The sequence below is a fragment of the Peromyscus leucopus genome, chromosome 6 (genome assembly GCF_004664715.2).
Source record: "Peromyscus leucopus breed LL Stock chromosome 6, UCI_PerLeu_2.1, whole genome shotgun sequence".
In the NCBI taxonomy this organism is placed as follows: domain Eukaryota; kingdom Metazoa; phylum Chordata; class Mammalia; order Rodentia; family Cricetidae; genus Peromyscus; species Peromyscus leucopus.
Genome location: NC_051068.1, coordinates 214,799 through 229,016, shown reverse-complemented (window position 1 = coordinate 229,016; position 14,218 = coordinate 214,799). Strand labels below are relative to the sequence as shown.

Genomic DNA, 14,218 nt, shown 5'->3' with positions numbered 1-14,218 from the left:
ATTCAATGTACAACATGCACAGATGATAATCAGTAAGTTTAGTAAGTAAGTTTTGCCTAGTGGTTAGTTCCTTTAATGAATAAATAGTATTTTATCTTAAAAGCTTTTAAAACACTTGTGAGATTAATACTGACTGTCAACTTTGACAGGAACTTCAATCTCCTGGAAGACAACTGGGACATGTCCATAATGAAGTTTCTAGACTAGGTAAATGAGGTAGGATAAACCACTCTAACTGTGCATGGCACCATTCCATAGATTGGGGTGATCATCTGCATCCATTTCTGCCTCTTGACTATAGGCAAAATATGACCATCTATTAAATTCCTGCCTCTGTACCTTCCCCATGATGGACTGTATCTCCCAGAACTGAAAGTAAAAAAAAAAAAATTCTTCTCTGAAGTCTGATATGATATCATAGATATAAGAAAAGCAACTAATAATACAATACTTTTCCCTTTACTATATCTGTAAGGAAAAAAAATCAACACAATCCCAATATACCAAATAAAGTAACAATTTGACAGTTCAGCTGCCACTTTTCCACCTAAGCATCAAAACTACTTGCAAAACTAAACAGTGACATTCTTATAAAAGCTGTTATTGTTTAGAATTGTCTTTGAAATACGCTACTTATATAAATTTTTGTATATTGCTACTTTTAATATTCTAAAACTATTAATTTTAATGCCTAATACTGTAAAAGTTGCAGAGCTCAAAGTGACAGCTCTATGACCAAACCCACAGGAATGGCTATAGTAACCAGTCACAAATATCTACTATGCTACATACCCAGTATTTGAACTAGAATATGGCTTCAAATAACACTGTATTCTTTACTACCACAGAAAAGCTATTATTAAAGACACCAAGAGGAGTTAAATGTGTAGGACAGTAGGTAGGATCCATGCCTAACATGGCTGAAGCCCTAGATTTCATGCCCAGGGTAGAGAAAGAAAGGAAGAGGGCAGCAAGAAAATTGCCAGGGGTCTGAGGAGTCAAGGTTTTGTCCAACTGTTTAATTCTGAGTAGGGAACCTTAGTGTTAACACAGGGTACAGCCCCTAGGAATGGGGATGGATACTGCTAGAAGAATCACTATCAATATCAACATCAATATCAATGTCACTGCCCATCATGGCCCCACTCTACTTGGGAAGTCCCGGTGGCACTTAAGCATGAGCTGAACCATGGGGTCTAACTGTCTTCAGCTTACCACTTTCTGGTGCTGCACGTAAGAAGACTGCTCTAGGAGATGGCAGCACTGCTTTCTGTCCTCTTCTCATGTCTACCTTACCAGGCCTATTGGTCCTGATCCCAACCCCTGTCCTACTCTCTTCATCTACTTTATTATTGCCACATTCTGAATTTCTATCGCACTTGTCATGGCTCCAGTCTGACTTGTCCCCACACCTGTTTTGTTTCTTGTGGTAGCATCTAACATCCCATCGCTCCTGTCTAATTTTTCATGACTCAAGTCAAACTTCTCAGAGCCTGCATTACTGTTTCTAAATTTCTCAGCAGACCTAGTGACATTGAAGTTGGGGTCACATAGCCATGACATAAACCAAATGTCTATATTCTAGTAGTAAGGGAACCTGTAAGAAGGGACAGCCACCTTGTCCTAGCTTAGCTTGGTGTTAAGTCCCCTAATCAGATAACCTCAAAGTCTGTGGCATCAGCACAGTCCTTGAAAATGATTTCATTCTCTGGAATCTGAGGATGCCTCTCTTGGCCAAGCAGGTCTAAAGCAAAAGCACAGCAAAAAACAAAACAGGCCAGTAGAGTTAAACAGGTTCTAAGAAGGTTGTGAGACTACTGTTTCTCTCATTGTTGACATTACTGCCAATACCAAAGGACTTCTTTTTTAAAGCACAAAATGAGGTATAAGCTCCTCAGCAGGAAATAACTGGGCCTTACTTCATTTTCTACTGTTTTTTTCAATGATGGGAACTGAATTTGATATAACTGACCTTTACTTTTGAAAAACCTTATGAAAGCTGGGCAGCAATGGTGCACACCTTTAATCCCAGCACTCGGGAGGCAGAACCAGGCGGATCTCTTTGAGTTTGAGGCCAGCCTGGTCTACAGAGCGAGATCCAGGACAGGTATCAAAACTACACAGAAAAACCCTCTTTCAAAAAAACAAAACAAAACCAAAAAAGAAAAGAAAAGAAAAAGAAAAAATTGGGAATATACGCTTATATATGGGTAACAGAATACATTAATGTTAATGTATTCTGTTACCCATTTTTAACTATTCTTTGTTATTTGACCCATCTATTGGCTCCTTAGAAGCCCCTACTAAAAAAATAAAAAAGAAAGAAAAAAAAAGTATGCTCTATCTACATTGAAAGCAAACTCTAGTCCTAAACTGGCACCCATCTTTCAAGTTTAAAATTTCTTTTTACAAAATTGTAATTGCAAAGTAAGATTTTTCTAACTGAAGAAAAAAATTACCAAACCCATATCATCAGCTAAAATTCCTCCATGGACATTTTCTGGTCGTTCCTTCTCACAAAAATTTGTTATTGTGTTATAATATAAGTCATTTCGCTGTTCCCAGAATGGAGGAAGCTCTTTGCTGTTCTCTCGTGAAATCATCCAAGCCAGAGCTTGTTTTTGGTGTGGAAGCAATGGGGTTTCAATAGCCTACAAATACAACATCATAAAGAGAAATATAGTCAGTCTTTTCTCTTTTCATATGCAGAACCTGAGTTATTTTCTTATGGTATGAAATGTATAAATTACCAAAACAATTAATAGTTCTGAAGCTTTACATTTGAGATTAGTTCATATTTTTGAGTTCTTCATATTTTCTAGATATCAACCCCCAAACAGACATGGAGCTGGCAGAGATTGACCCAATGTTCTAAACTATCTTGGCAGTCTATTAACTGTTTCCTTTACCATGCAGAAGCTTTTTAACTTTATGCAACACTATCAGTCAGTTCCTGTAATTATTTCTTGAGTTTTTAAAATTATTTTCTGAAATTAAAATTGTCTATCAGCAAATGAGGAAATGAAGAAAATAGGCATTTCTCAAATCAAAATACAGATAGCCAGTAGATATGTGAAAGAGTGCCCAATGTAGTTAGTTACACACTAAGAATCCATCTTACCCTTGTGAGAATAGATATCATTTTAAAAACAAAGAGAAAATGTTCACAAGGACTTAGGAGAAAGGGAACTTTTATATAATGCTAGTGGAAATGTATGCTAGTGCAACCACTATCAAAATCAGTATGAAGGCTCCTAGAAAAGCTACAAACAGAACTACCATATAATCCAGCTGGGAGTGAGCTCTTCCAATTTTTTTTTTTTTTTTTTTTTTTTTTTTTTTTTGATTTTGAGACAGGGTTTCTCTGTGTAGTTTTGCGCCTTTCCTGGGACTCACTTGGTAGCCCAGGCTGGCCTCGAACTCACAGAGATCTGCCTGCCTCCCGAGTGCTGGGATTAAAGGCATGTGCCACCACCACCCAGCATAGCTCTTCCAAATTTAATGTGGCATTACAACAGCACCATTGGCAGCAATCAGCCTAGGTGCCCATCAATAAATGAAGACAAAAACAAAACAAAACAAAACAAAAACGCAGTATATTTATACAGTGAAGTTTATTCAGTCATAAAGCACAAAATTATGTGTCTTACAGAAAAATAGATGGAATGTGGATCATTATTATTTTGTGGAAAAGGCCAAGCTTAGAAAGAAAGCCAGACTCATATTATATATTTTCTCTCATTCTGGGAACTTAAGAGTGTGTGTGTGTAAATATCCATATATACACACTACAAACATATATGGCAAGAAAACAGAAAGGAGACTACATGGAAATACTCAGGGAAGAAAGGAGAAGGTAATGCAATATGAATACAGTCAAACTCAAAGTATATTGCATACCTGAAGGGCAATGTCATTATAAAATTTTATACATGACATAAAGCATTTTTTAAAAATATACAGGTTTTGTACCTCAGCTGGTTCCATTTCATTAGTTTTACCATCTTCTTTTAAATCTTCAAATAATTTGTCAAATTCCATTTTGAGCTACAATTAAAAAATAATAATACTGAACAAACCACTTAAAGTGAAAACTGCAAGTAATTCACAGATTTCAGATCACTTTCACTGAACAAGTCAAATGACCAAGTGTACATAAAATAAGTATAAGATACTAAACTATTCACTGAAAAGCACTACAGGTGATTTTTCTACAGAAGTAAATGGACTCATTTCAGATGAATATACAAAATAGCTACAAAGAATCAGGGATATTGCCTGCTGAGAGAGCACTGACCCCAGCATTTACAAGGCCCAATCGTAATGCTACTGAAAGGACAGTAGTGACATCCTCAGGTACCAGTCACAGTCCTGTCACAAATGACCCTGCATGTTTAGGCAGAGAATTATGGCCTGTGTCTTATTTTCATAAGATCAGGAACATGAAACAAATTAAACTGCCAAGGTTCTCTCTCCCACTACAACTCTCTGATTCTATTAGCATTTAAACTACTAGATACATGTAACTTGCTATGTTCTACAAAATGTTAGATAATTTCATTATTAGGCTAATTTAGCCAATCATTTAAACTGATCAGGGAAAACTGTAATTGGGAAATAAGAAGAATACCTCTAGTGGATAAACAGATATAAAATGTTTCAACGCTTTGTCTAAAACTACTAGTGGATAAACAGTCATAAAAATGTTTTAATGTTATTGTCTAAATTATTTATATTAATATTAACACTATATATGTTTTTTTCAGAGTAACTTGGTGTAACAACATCCTGGATTACAAATTAGGCAAAATAAGTAGAGTAACATCAAAGATTTTAAAGTTTTTAAGATTGAATTTGCAACCTTACTAAAGAGAATAATTTTCACATTCTAGTGTTTTTTATCACCACTTTAGACATTCTGAAAATTTAAAATACAAAAATATAACATACACAGTATATTTGTGATTTTACATATGTATGACTGTGTATATGTGAATCTACTCTTCTTTTCATAGATCTAGCTAATTAAAAATATAGTGAGTCTTCGAGGCCAGCCTGGGCTACCAAGTGAGTCCCAGGAAAGGCGCAAAGCTACACAGAGAAACCCTGTCTCGAAAAACCAAAAAAAAAAAAAAAAAAAAAAAATATATATATATATATATATATATATATATAGTGAGTCATACAATGTTTATATCTGTACTAAGCTTCTAGCCTCTATACAAAGACTTCCCTTGTCATTGTTTCCTAATTAATATAGTCTAACTACTACATATCTTTTATACTTATAGCAGATATTATAATTAATTTAGAAATTATTTAAAATATATAAGATATTCAGTGATTCTATAAAAAAAGATACCTTTTTTTATATATAAGAGATTGGATGGTTCTAGTTTCTATGAATTAAAAGGGATGACTATAGTTCTTATCACTACTTTTTATGTTTGCAAATGAATATCTACATTCTATATGTTGTACAGTAATTTTCATTATAATTTTATTAACATACCTAAAGATCACTAATACTAGCACATAACATATTTATCCTGTTCTTTTAAACAGCAACTTTTATCACTAAAAATTTACATTCTAGTACGAAATAAAAGCATACCTGAGGCATGCATGGTGACAAACTTCTGTAATCCAAGTATTTGAGAGGCAGAGGCAGGAAGACTAGAATTCAAGGCCATTCTCAGCTACATAGTTGTGGTGAAAGTTTGAAAGAAATTGGCCCCCAAAGGGAGTGGCACCATTAGGAAGTGTGGCCTTGTTGGAGGAAGTGTGCCACTGTGGAGGCAGGCTTTGTGTTCTCATATATGCTCAAGCCAGGCCAATGAGACAGACCACTTCTCATTTCCTGTGCAAGATGTAGAACTCTCTGCTACCTCTCCAGCACCATGTCTACCTGCACGCCTCCATGTCCCACCATGATGATAATGGACTGAACCCCTAAACTGTAAGCCACCCCAATTAAATATTTTCCTTTATAAGAGTTGCTGTGGTCATGATGTCTCTTCACAGCAATAGAAACCCTAAGAAAAAGTGATTTAGAGGTAAGTCTACAATGAGACCTTAACTCAAGATAAAAATGAACAAACAACAAAAAGCTTACCTGTTCAGTTGTCATCTGTACTGTAACATGACCTGGCATAGTATAGCTTGGTCCAGCTCTTCTAGAGCCCCAATTATTCTCCAAACTCAATCCTAGAGCTATAGTAGTTTCCAAATGGAAAAAAATAAAATGACCAAATAAAAAGAAATTAAGTACCAGAAATAAATGGAAATATGAAACAATATTAAAAATTCCCACAGACCTGGGCCTGTAGCTCAGTGGCAGAGTAATTGCCTAGCATGGATAGTACCCAGAACTGCAAAGAATATAAAAAATAAAACAAAACATAATAATGTATATAAGTGCTCTACCACTGAACTATATACCTAGACCTAAAAAAGTTTTTAAAGCTAAATACTAAATCATTCCCAAAAGAAAAAAGAGATCACATTATTATTTGAATAAATTCTAAGCAAACATCCATTTTTTTTTACTCTCTACTAAGCAATTCTTCCTCTCCAAAAGTTATAAAAACAAATCTTTAAAATGAAGACTTATGTTAACATTGAGGAAAATTAAACAGGGTACACTGACTTTTCTTGTGTGTTTTTGTATATAGATGAATCTAGTTACAAACACACAGTTCTGTATTTGGACATATAACAGTGGGACCATAAGATTAACTACCTCATTCTGCATGAGTAGTCTCTGATGGTTACACAATGACAAAATCAACACATTGATATGGTCCTCAGGATCTGTCCTGTTGTTAAATTATACATAATTGTATTTCAATAGAAATATAAAAGGAAAAGTCAGCAATTTCTTCAAAGGATTAAAAAAAAGTTATAACTCAGAGTATTTTGCATACGTTATTTTAGACAAACAAATTCAATGAGACTAATTACTTTACAATCCCTGCATTTTACAAGATCAAACTTACTTTTTGGTGTTGGACTCAATTTAAATCCATGTTTCTTCAACTGATCTAAAACCACTTTTCTATTTTCTTCTTTTCCCCAAAGAGTCATATGAAGTGGCATGGTAAAAGCATTATTTGCACCAAAAGGAACTACCCTATTATAGTAAGGGGAAAAAATGAGAAATTGAAAGTTATTTTTATACTAATTCTGAATATATTAAACATATTACTCAAACACAAAAATGTAAAACAAGAAGGGATTATTTAAGCAAATTTGAAAACCTGAAAAAGAATATCATCAGAGGAAGAAGTAATTTTTACAACAGGATGTCAAAAGAATTTGAGATGATAGGATAAAGTAGTTTACAAAAGATAGCTTACATCCAAGATTGGAAAATAAACAAAATAATGCATCTATTTGAGAGGACAGTTTTAGCATTCAATGTTCACTAAAAATTTATTCTCAACTGAAAAATATTACAAAGGAAAAAACAAAGACAATGCTAACCACTTATTTTATCTTCCAAATCAGCTGGGATGAATATTCTAAGCATTATGATTGGGGTATAACTATCCAAAATATTTACACTAAGATAACAAACACAAACTCTAACAAAGAATAAGTAGACAGAATAAAAAATGAAACACTAACAATAATGGAAAACAAAATGGTGAAAAAACTGGCAGAGCATATGCCCTAGCTAAAGGGCAGCCACTTCCTAAGTCCCAGTCAATGGAAACAATGTGCCAGACCTATCATTTATCAAAAGAAAATTCTTAGTAAGTTTTATATTCAGAAAGAAAATTATAATATAGAAAATATAGAATATCTAGATTTCATTTCCAGTAAGAAATAAAGAAAACTCTAAAATGTGCAAGTGTGTTAAGCATGGTGGTGCACATTTCTAATTCTAGTACACAGGAGGCTATGGCAGGGTTGGGAATGCAAGGTCAGGTTGTACTAGCAAAACCCTGTCTCAAAACAAAAGCAGAAAAGATAAACACCCTACTATCATGAAGTCCCTCTGGTAACACATGCCTGTCATGCCAGTACTCAGGAGTCTGAGGCAGAAGATCACCATGAGTTTAAGCTATGTACAACTGCAAGAGACAGGATAAGGACATACTGTACTCTAATACGTAAACCCATTTTTTTTCTCCATGGTAATAATGTAATAAGGAAATAAAATAAAGCTGTTTGATGGCTAGATAGGAAAGGCAAAGAAGAAAATGAACACATCTGAAAGGAGTGAGGTATGGTGCCATGACATTTCCAGAGGCTCAGGAAATGCTTACATATTCAAAGATAACTAAAAATCACAATTATTAAAACTAACTCTAAAAGCACATACCCTTCCACTTGTGCCAATTTGTTGTCCATGATATAGGCCAAGGCAGCTGCAAGATCTCTCTTTAAATGGCCAACCTGATTTCCATTCACATTATTTACTTTAATTGCATTCTTATCATAGGGATTATTAGGCTCTCGTTGTAAAGAAACCATTTCATTATTATTTACCTAGTAAAAATAAGGAACAGATAGTAATAATATAAATATGAACAGTAATAACTTGACTTCTTTGAACTGTTTCTAGAATTTCTAATGATGCATTATTGTTAGTTTTTCTTTGTTTTTTGTTTGCTTGCTTCAGACAGGGTCTCATGTATCCAAGGCTGGCTTCAAATTTGCTATATAGCCAAAGATGGTCTTGAACTGAAGATGGTATTGAACTTTGATACTTCTGCCTCTATCTCAAGAGTGCTGAGATTACAAATATGTGCTACCACTCCCAGTTTATATTCTGTTGGGAATTGAACCCAAGACTTAGAAAAGACTACAAAGCAATCTATCAACTGAGCCACAGGTTCAGCTCAAACTAGAAATATTAAGGAATATATTTTACAATGATTCTTCTACTCTAGTTTTCTAATTTACAATCATTAAGAAGCCAGTAAGTCTTTAAGATATGAAAGGTACAGTTAAGTCTATCTTGAAGATTCATACCACCTACATTTTTCAAAATAGCTAATCTTTAGATATATGTGCCCCAAAATGGTACGACTGGGTCAGAGACATATGCTCATCCATGTTCATATTTACCCTATTCATTACCGCTAGGACATGGAAATAGCCTATATGTCCATTAACTTATATGCTACAAGCCACAGGAATGTAGCAGGAATTCATCTGACTATGGTAAAATTATATCTGGAAGAAGCAGGGAATTCTTCCGGAAGAACCCAAATCTCAAGGAATATTTGTTGTTACTCAGCTTTTAATGTACCAGCTGTTTCCTGATATGAATTTCTTGTGCACTCTCATACCTTCCCCAAGAACTCCTAACAGTATATTTTATCTGATATACTTCTCTAGCATCCAAAGCCAAAAGGCAGACAGGATAAAGCATTTCAGACCAAAAACTAAACACCCTTACGGAGACACTGCCTGTGTGTCCTGGTGACCTTGCCTTAGCCAGAGCATTGCTATTGCATGGATATATAACTATAAACCTCAGAGACTTGGGGAGGACTAGATTGGAGAACTAGATGAAGAATCAGAAAGACAAAATGGTAGATGAGGAAGAGCCTGATGAGGAAGAACTAGATGGGTAAGAACAAGACGAGAAAGACCAAGATGGGGCAGAACTAAGATGAAAGAATTAAGATACCACTTGGAGGGAACAGCAGAAAGTCGTAGAGAGATCAGGCAAGAAAGGAGCTAAGTATAAGAGCAGAAAAGGAGCAGTGTAGAGAGAGAACTGACTCATAAGTATAAAGTGTATGGACTAAAGAGTTTCGTGTGCATAGATTTATTAGTGAACCACTCAGATTAATCCACTGCTGGTAGCATCTCTTCTGGAATTCTGGGTGAAGGCTATCAAGGGGCTGGACCCCAATAGCTTTCATTACTGATAAAGAGTGAAAATGTGATACCTATATAAAATGGGATTTTATTGAGTTATAAAAAAATAAATGAAATTTGCAGGTCAAGAGATGGAGCTGGAAAACATTACACTGGGTGAAGTAACCCAGACCCAAAGACCAAACATTGCATGTTCTCAATCATATGTGGATCTTAGTGTCAAGTCTTTAGATTTGTATGTTTTATTTGGAGTACCTGTACAGTCCAGGAAACTAGAAAGGGACAATGCAGGTGTGTGTGTGTGTGTGTGTGTGTGTGTGTGTTTTGTGTAAATGTGTGAGTACCCATGTATGCCAAGAAAGGGCATTGGACTTATGGAACTGTACTTAAAGGGAGTTGTGAGTTGCCGGCCATGAATGCTGAGAACAGAACTCCAGTCCTCTGCAAGAGCAGCCAAGCGCTTGTAACTGCTGAGTCATCTCTTCAGCCCCCAAACTGCATTTTAAAGAAAAATATATATACTGGACTATACTAATATAAAATGATACATTTAGTTTTGTTTTTACAAAAGATCAAAGAAAAAATAAAGCAAATATAGAACATATTTGCTAACCTCTGAATCTTATTCTATGTTTGAAATTTTCTTATGATAAATTAGATAAATATTAGAAGTATTATCCAAATAACAAAGATGACTGTAATGAAGATTACTGTCCAGAAAAAAAATATATATATTCTCAATCTGTCCCCTTTTCTTTCTCTCTCTCTCTCACACACACACACATACATTCATTCATTCAATTCAGAGAACAGTGATACATACAAAGAAAAATCAGAAGCTATTCTTACTATAAAAATAAAGGAAAGAACCCAAAAGTAAATGATTAACTTATCTAGTAAAAAATTGATGACTTCCTAAATTCAGCATATATTTTCTGCATTGGGACAAATCATTTAACCATCTAGATCTCTATCTTCAATTGAGGAAGAGTACCTCAGTAATTACAAGGATCAAATGACAGTGTGAGCAAAAGTGCTTTATATACTGTAAGCATGGTTTAAGTCAAGAGAGGAAAGCCAAGAGAGGTTGGTCTGTGAGCAGCCTCAAACTTAACAAAGGCAAAATTGTAAAATCCTTATCTTATAAAAGTTACTAACTTGTAAACTGTTAGAGCTAATTAAGGCATGGAAGTCAACTTCATTAATATGCTCAGAACTATGTTTGTAGTTATGCTAAAGCGCAAACATAATTCATTCACAAGGACAACCTTTAGCTTTCTGTATATGGTGTTAAGGTTAAGCCTGAAGCAAGTTAACTAAAAACAAGTAAAGTTTGTTTAAAATCATTTAATAGAATATGGCCCTCAAGACCTCTCAGAGATCTGCTGAATATGGCATTTAAAGTGTTTAATGAAAAAGCTTCCTGTAACAGAAAAGAATTGCAGCTACTACTGGTGACCCCAAGGTCTCCAAGAAGAAACTGGGGCACAGATGACTCCACCTGGACAAAGAACTGTTCCATGCATTGCCTGATGCCATGGTCCTGCCCAAACTGTGGACACTGTTGGGTTTACTGCCCTATTCTGCCTGGCTACAGTAGGTTAGTTTTTCCAAGTTTGTCATCCACAGAAAAGTCTCTCAGACTGTCTGGGTCTCATTTTAATATAATTTACTCTTTTAAAACTATAAGCATACCACAACTTCATTTAGTATCTACTCTTATACTCACTACTCCTGTATAATAGCGTAGTCCAACAACTTGACCTCTCAAAGTTCCAAATAAAACGGAATCTAGCTCTTCATCACCAGTTGTTGGGAAGTCATCTGGAGGGATAACGTCTTGGAATTCAAAACGTGGAAAGAAAGTTGGGTATGAAAGTCTTGGAAAATTTCCATGGTCTCCATACTGGACAGACTGCAAATGCTTCCAAACAGGATCCCTATTAAAAAAAAAAAAAAAAAAAAAAAAAAAAAAAAAAAAAAAAAAAGCACAGAACTTAACCAAGCATTTCTCAAAAAACATAGTCAAAGACTATTTTCAGGCCAATCACTTCCTTACATTTTATTTCAACAAGCAAAATGCTATGTGGCAAATATTACTTAACAGTTACCCTGCCTAACGCAAGAACTGAGTGGGGAAAGTTACCAGGATAATCTGACCTGTTAAATACTGGAAATTCTTTCCTGGTAAAGCTATATATTTACATTAAAATCTCTATGACATCTGAAGCAAGATGACATGTCAACATTTTCAATACCAACTAATGAAGAAAAGATGGATTTATAAAAACAAAATTACCATTGTATATGTTATTTTCTTTTTGTTTTGTTTTTTGGGGTTTTTTTTTTTTTTTTTTTTTTTTTTTGAGACAGGGTTTCTCTGTGTAGCCCCGGCTTACCAAGAAACTCACTCTGTAGAACAGGCTGGCCTTCAAATCAGAGATTTGCCTGCCTCTGACTCCTGAGTACTGGGATTAAAGGCGTGTGCCCCACAGTCTGGCTATAAACGTATTTTTAACTTTTGACATAAATTCATCCAGCATCCTCTGCTTTAACCTCTTCAGAAGAGAACACATTTTAATTCAGGTATCTAAACTATGGCATCATAGAAAGCTGACCTGAGGGTCCCTTACCTATCCATCCCTGTTATTTTAAAGTTAACTTCAATCTTAAGGATAATTATTGCACAAATGGGCATGAAAACAAACCACTGTAGATGATTAAAAGTGATGTTTGCTGGAAGCCTTCTAGAAGTTGTCATTCTCCTAAAAGCACATGGGGCTATTCTTTAGCTCCTCTGCAGATACATGTTAGCACGCTTGTGCACATTACTGTCAGATACCCCGAGTTGGGCTGTCTCAGAGCTGATAAAATAACAATTCTAGAGTTCCATGGAATAACCATGTCTAGAGCACAGTGGGTAGCTAATGGGTGTTTTGATGAATAAGGCACTTCAGGTGGAACTTCGGACCCCCACAATCGGTGAAGGAGATTTTCCGAGGCGCTGGCAGCAGACCCTCGGGTCAGCCGAGATGTCTCCGCGAGCCACACTCACAAGCGACCCGCAGAAGGAATACAAGCTGCACCTAGGGAGTCTCACGTTCATTGAGGACAGCGCAGGGCCATCGGCCTCGCGCCCCACCCCCTCAGCCCTTTCACCTCTTGAACATCCAGGACATGGCGCCGGGCGGGGTGACCTCGGGATGCCCTGGGCGCCCCGGACCTTCTCAGGACACCTGGAAAAGCTCCTCAAGGCCTCGCGACCCAGGCATCAGGAACCAAACCGAACCGTAAGACCGCAACCCGCGAGAGTAACGCCGCCGTGGGTTTATTTAGAAGTCGACGCCCACAACTTCCAGCAGCAGAGAGGCCAGTGACGTTGAATGATCGGCACTGCAATTGCCCAATCGAAACGAAGAAACTGTGGCTATCAACCAATCAGAGTATGGGAGGGCGGGGAGCTCCTCCCCAGGCTGTGATTCAAAGGCAGTGGGATGGCGCGGAGGTTCCATCCGGGTTCTTTCGCGACCCGAGGGCGGTTGCGCGGGAAAACTTCGAAGCCTCTTAAGTGAGCCACGTGGCATAAGGGTCCATGCCGGACGTGGGGAGAAGACTTCTTCCAGTGCCCCCAAACCATAAGGATGTCCGCTTAGGTCTGACACTCCCTAGCCCACCTCATCTGATGTAATGCCTTACAGGCCTCCCCTAGAGGGCGCTCTGGGTGCAATGCCTGCCTGATTTCCTCTGCTACTCTGTGACTAGATTTGTTCTTAGTAATCTCAGTGTATGCAAGACCCTAAGTTCTGGAAATCTGAATGAGAACATAATTTCTCTCTCCCACCTTATTTTATTGTGTTTAAAGAAATTTTCATTCCTTAGTAGAAGAAAGCCATAAAATAGGACAACCTTACAACTCTGTTGCTGAAAGTGTCAGGCTGGTGTAGCATTGGTTAAAGGTGAAGTGGCAGCTGTGGTTTTCCCCAGGAAATTGAAGGAGGCACTATAAGGAAACTTTATAATATAAAGAGAAATTCAAGCCTTGAAGTTGTGTGTGCATCGGTAACAGCCAAGGTAGAGGTGATTCCTGCACCTTGAAAGACAACAAAACCGATATTAATGCAGTTTTTTGTTTGTTTTGTTTTGTGGTTTGTTTGCTTGGTTTTTTGTTGTGTTGTTGTTGTTTTGGTTTTTCAAGACAGGGTTTCCTGGATTTCACTCTGTAGACCAGGCTGGCCTCGAACTCACAGAGATCCACCTGGCTCTGACTCCCAAGTGCTGGGATTAAAGGCGTGTGCCACTTAATGCAGTCTTTTTAACTGACGCATCGTCACCTGCACCTGAAATAGAAAGCTAGTGGTGGCGCTGAGCTGTAAACCGT

At 36.7% G+C, this 14,218-nt stretch overlaps 1 protein-coding gene across 5 annotated transcripts in view; it reads right to left on the bottom strand.

The window, feature by feature from the left end:
* The window catches only part of Hltf (helicase like transcription factor), a 93,320-nt gene extending 80,099 nt beyond the window's left edge, over positions 1 to 13,221 (bottom strand). For 3 of the 5 annotated variants that reach the window (XM_037206497.1, XM_037206499.1, XM_037206498.1), the window contains exons 1-7: positions 13,000 to 13,221; positions 11,570 to 11,780; positions 8,330 to 8,496; positions 6,999 to 7,132; positions 6,116 to 6,213; positions 3,973 to 4,047; positions 2,460 to 2,651 (exon numbers count right to left, since the gene is read on the bottom strand). In XM_037206497.1, coding sequence (XP_037062392.1) covers positions 2,460 to 2,651; positions 3,973 to 4,047; positions 6,116 to 6,213; positions 6,999 to 7,132; positions 8,330 to 8,496; positions 11,570 to 11,780; positions 13,000 to 13,019 — 897 coding nt within the window. In that variant the 5' untranslated portion in view covers positions 13,020 to 13,221. Of the gene's footprint in view, positions 1 to 2,459; positions 2,652 to 3,972; positions 4,048 to 6,115; positions 6,214 to 6,998; positions 7,133 to 8,329; positions 8,497 to 11,569; positions 11,781 to 12,999 lie in introns of those variants that run through there. The other 2 variants (XM_028860906.2, XM_037206500.1) reach the window with 2 other exon arrangements.
* Positions 13,222 to 14,218: the final 997 nt, after the last annotated feature.